A 2,745-nucleotide genomic window follows, 5' to 3' on the forward strand; every position below is an offset into this window, starting at 1 on the left:
TGAGTGTCGAAGATCTCGGGCTCGGTCAGGCGCGGGAGGGTGTCGAGCAGCGTGTCGAGCCGCAGCAGCAGCGCCGTCGAGCGCGAGGCGAGCAGGCCGCCGCCGCCGTCCCCTCCGCCCGCGCGCAGGGCGCTGTGCGCGCGCAGCAGGTCGCCCGCCAGCCGCGTCTTGCCTTGCGCGACGAGGCCGGCGAGGGTCGGCCAGTAGGCGCCCTGCGCCTCGGGCGCCGCGGCGGCGACCAGGCCGTGCGCCGCCTCCTCGGCCATGGGGTCGCACAGGTGGCGGTGCCACCACGGAAGCAGGCACTCGCCGGCGACGAGGGGCCGCTGCACGAGCATGAGCGTCGCGAGCTCCCAGATGCACGTGGCCCACTGGGTGCGCTGCAGCTCCGCCTCGAGCTCCTCCTCCTCCGACCGGTCGCCGCCGGCCGCCGCCGCCGCCGCCACCTCGCTCTGCAGCGCCTCGGCGCACAGGTACATCTCGGCGCCGCAACGGCGTGAGTAGGTGACCAGCTCTTCGGTGGGCGCGGGCGACCCGCCCGGGTGGGCCGAGTTCATGTCGCTCCACAGGATGCGAAGCTGGGAGACGAGAGAACGCGTGGGCGCTGGGAGCGAGGCCATGTCGGCGATAAGTAGAGGCCTCGCGATGTGGAGAGCGCGAAAGCGCGCTAGGGTGCGTGTGTGCGTGTGCGCTGCTGCCGAGATGGCGAAAAAAGTCCTCGAGCACTCCCCCTAGGGGCCGTAGCCCGATACCGACCATCCGGCCCGCTGGGTGCGCTTCTTAGCTCCTCGGCCCTGGATGTGAGGTTACCGACTGCACTCCAAGTGCTCCAAGTGCGCACACCAAGGGCTTATGCTCTGGCGAGATGTGAGGCGCATGCGCCCAGGAGGGGAGGGAGCATGCGTAACGACGCTGCTAGAGATGCCTTTCGGGGCCCAGAGATAAAACTTCTGAAGCCATGCGTGACCTAGTAGTGTCCCCAGTGTGAATGAGTGAGTATTCTTGATAGGATTCCTACGAAACCACGACGACACACACCAGTCGACTCGTATCGGGGTTGCCTCCATGAACGTGTGAATCCTGCTCGCGGGGACCTTGTCCTCCTCCCGCGTTGGACTTTTCTTTCTTTCTTTTTGTGACGAGGGTCGCTGCGAGCCTCCCGTTCGCTCGCGACGTCGACGCCGACGCCGCCGCCGGAACGACCGCGGCGGCCGGTCGAGCGGCCGCCCCGGCCAGCGGCCGTGTCGACTGTCGAGCCTGCCCGTCGCGAAGGTGCGGACCTCACGCGCCCCGCACGGAACAAGAACAATTCGCACTGCCACACATGACACGCAAAAACAAAAACTCTCTCTCTGTCTCTCTCATGACACGCACGGGGACTACAGAGAGAGAAAAAGAAAGAAAGAAAACAGACAACCCAAGGGAGGGATGACTACAGAGAGAAGAGAGCGGCGCCCCGAAGCTCATCTTCTTTTTACTCGCTCAATGAAAAGAAAGAGCACGGAGAACCCAAGGGAGGGATGGGAGGACGGCACGCCGCTATCACACAGGGATTTTAAGGAGAGGAGTGTGGTGCTAGCCGTCGCCCACCCCCTAACCCTTGGTCGTCTGCCTCTTTCTATCTCCCTTCGCAGTCCCTCCCCGATTCTCGCTGCAACCTTCAACATGGATGGAGAGAGAGAGAGTCGTGATTTCTTGTTGGTTTTCTAAAATCTCTCTCTCTCTCTCAACATGCCACCTCGCGGTCGTCCCACTCTCGTCGTTCTCCTCCTCCCGCTTCCTCCTCTGCTCAATGTAAAGAAAGAAAGAAAGCAGACAAAGAAAGAAAGAAAGAAAACATACAACCCAAGGGAGGGATGGGAGGACGGCACGCCGCCACCACACAGGGATTTTAAGGAGAGGGGTGTGATGCGCTAACCGTCGCCCACCCTAGGGAGTCTGCCTCTTCGTATCTCTTTTCGCAGTCTCTCGCCGCTTCTCGCTGCAACCTTCATGCCACCTCGCGGCCGTCCCACTCTCGTCGTTCTCTCCCTTGTCACTTCCTCCTCTGTCGCGTCGTTCTCTTCTGCCTCGTCCTGCGGCGCCGCCGCCTGCCGGTCCCTTGTTCTCGCGGCTTCTTTCGCCTTAGAAAGCAGACAGACAGAAAGAAAGCAAGAAAACAGACAAACCCAGACGAGGGATGGGGGAGGAGGACAGGGTCCCCACCTGCACGAGCAGGATTTTGGAAAGCAGACACCGTGCTCAATTGGCGGGGGAAATTCTTTAGTCGCGCCTCTGGCGCGGCCTCTGGTTGTCCATCCACCACTTCTCCCGCACCACCCCTCATGCTCGACGCGCGCCGCCACGGCGAGCGCTTTCGCCTCTACCAGACGCTTGAGCTGCCACGCACCGACGCAACTCACGAGGAGGTGAAGCGTGCGTACAAAAAGCTGTCGCTGCGCCACCACCCGGACCGCAACCCGGGCGACGACGGCGCGACCGGCCGCTTCCAGGCGGTCGTGAGCGCGTACGACGTCCTCGGCTCCGCCGAGAAGCGGCATATCTACGACCGGTACGGCGAGCAGGGCCTGCGGGTCTTCGAGAGCTACCTTTGCTTTGCCGCGTTCCGGAGGCGGCCATCTGCAAGTCCCCTCTTCACCCCCCGCTACATTTGCTCCCAGGCGTTCTTGCTGTTGTGCTCCTTCTATCTCTTGTGCTCTCTTCTCTCTCCTCCTCCAATCTCCGCGCCTGTTTCCTTTTTCCCTT

General features: G+C 62.8%; 1 protein-coding gene across 1 annotated transcript; it reads left to right on the top strand.

Annotated features, from left to right (window-relative positions):
* Window positions 1–2,324: 2,324 nt before the first annotated feature.
* On the top strand, window positions 2,325–2,561 carry EMIHUDRAFT_77087 (hypothetical protein; the record flags this gene model as incomplete). Its single annotated transcript, XM_005761258.1, has 1 exon — window positions 2,325–2,561. A coding segment is annotated over one exon (237 nt), but the record flags the coding sequence as incomplete, so codon positions are not given.
* Window positions 2,562–2,745: the final 184 nt, after the last annotated feature.

Source organism: Emiliania huxleyi (assembly GCF_000372725.1).
Source record: "Emiliania huxleyi CCMP1516 unplaced genomic scaffold EMIHUscaffold_718, whole genome shotgun sequence".
NCBI lineage: Eukaryota > Haptophyta > Isochrysidales > Noelaerhabdaceae > Emiliania > Emiliania huxleyi.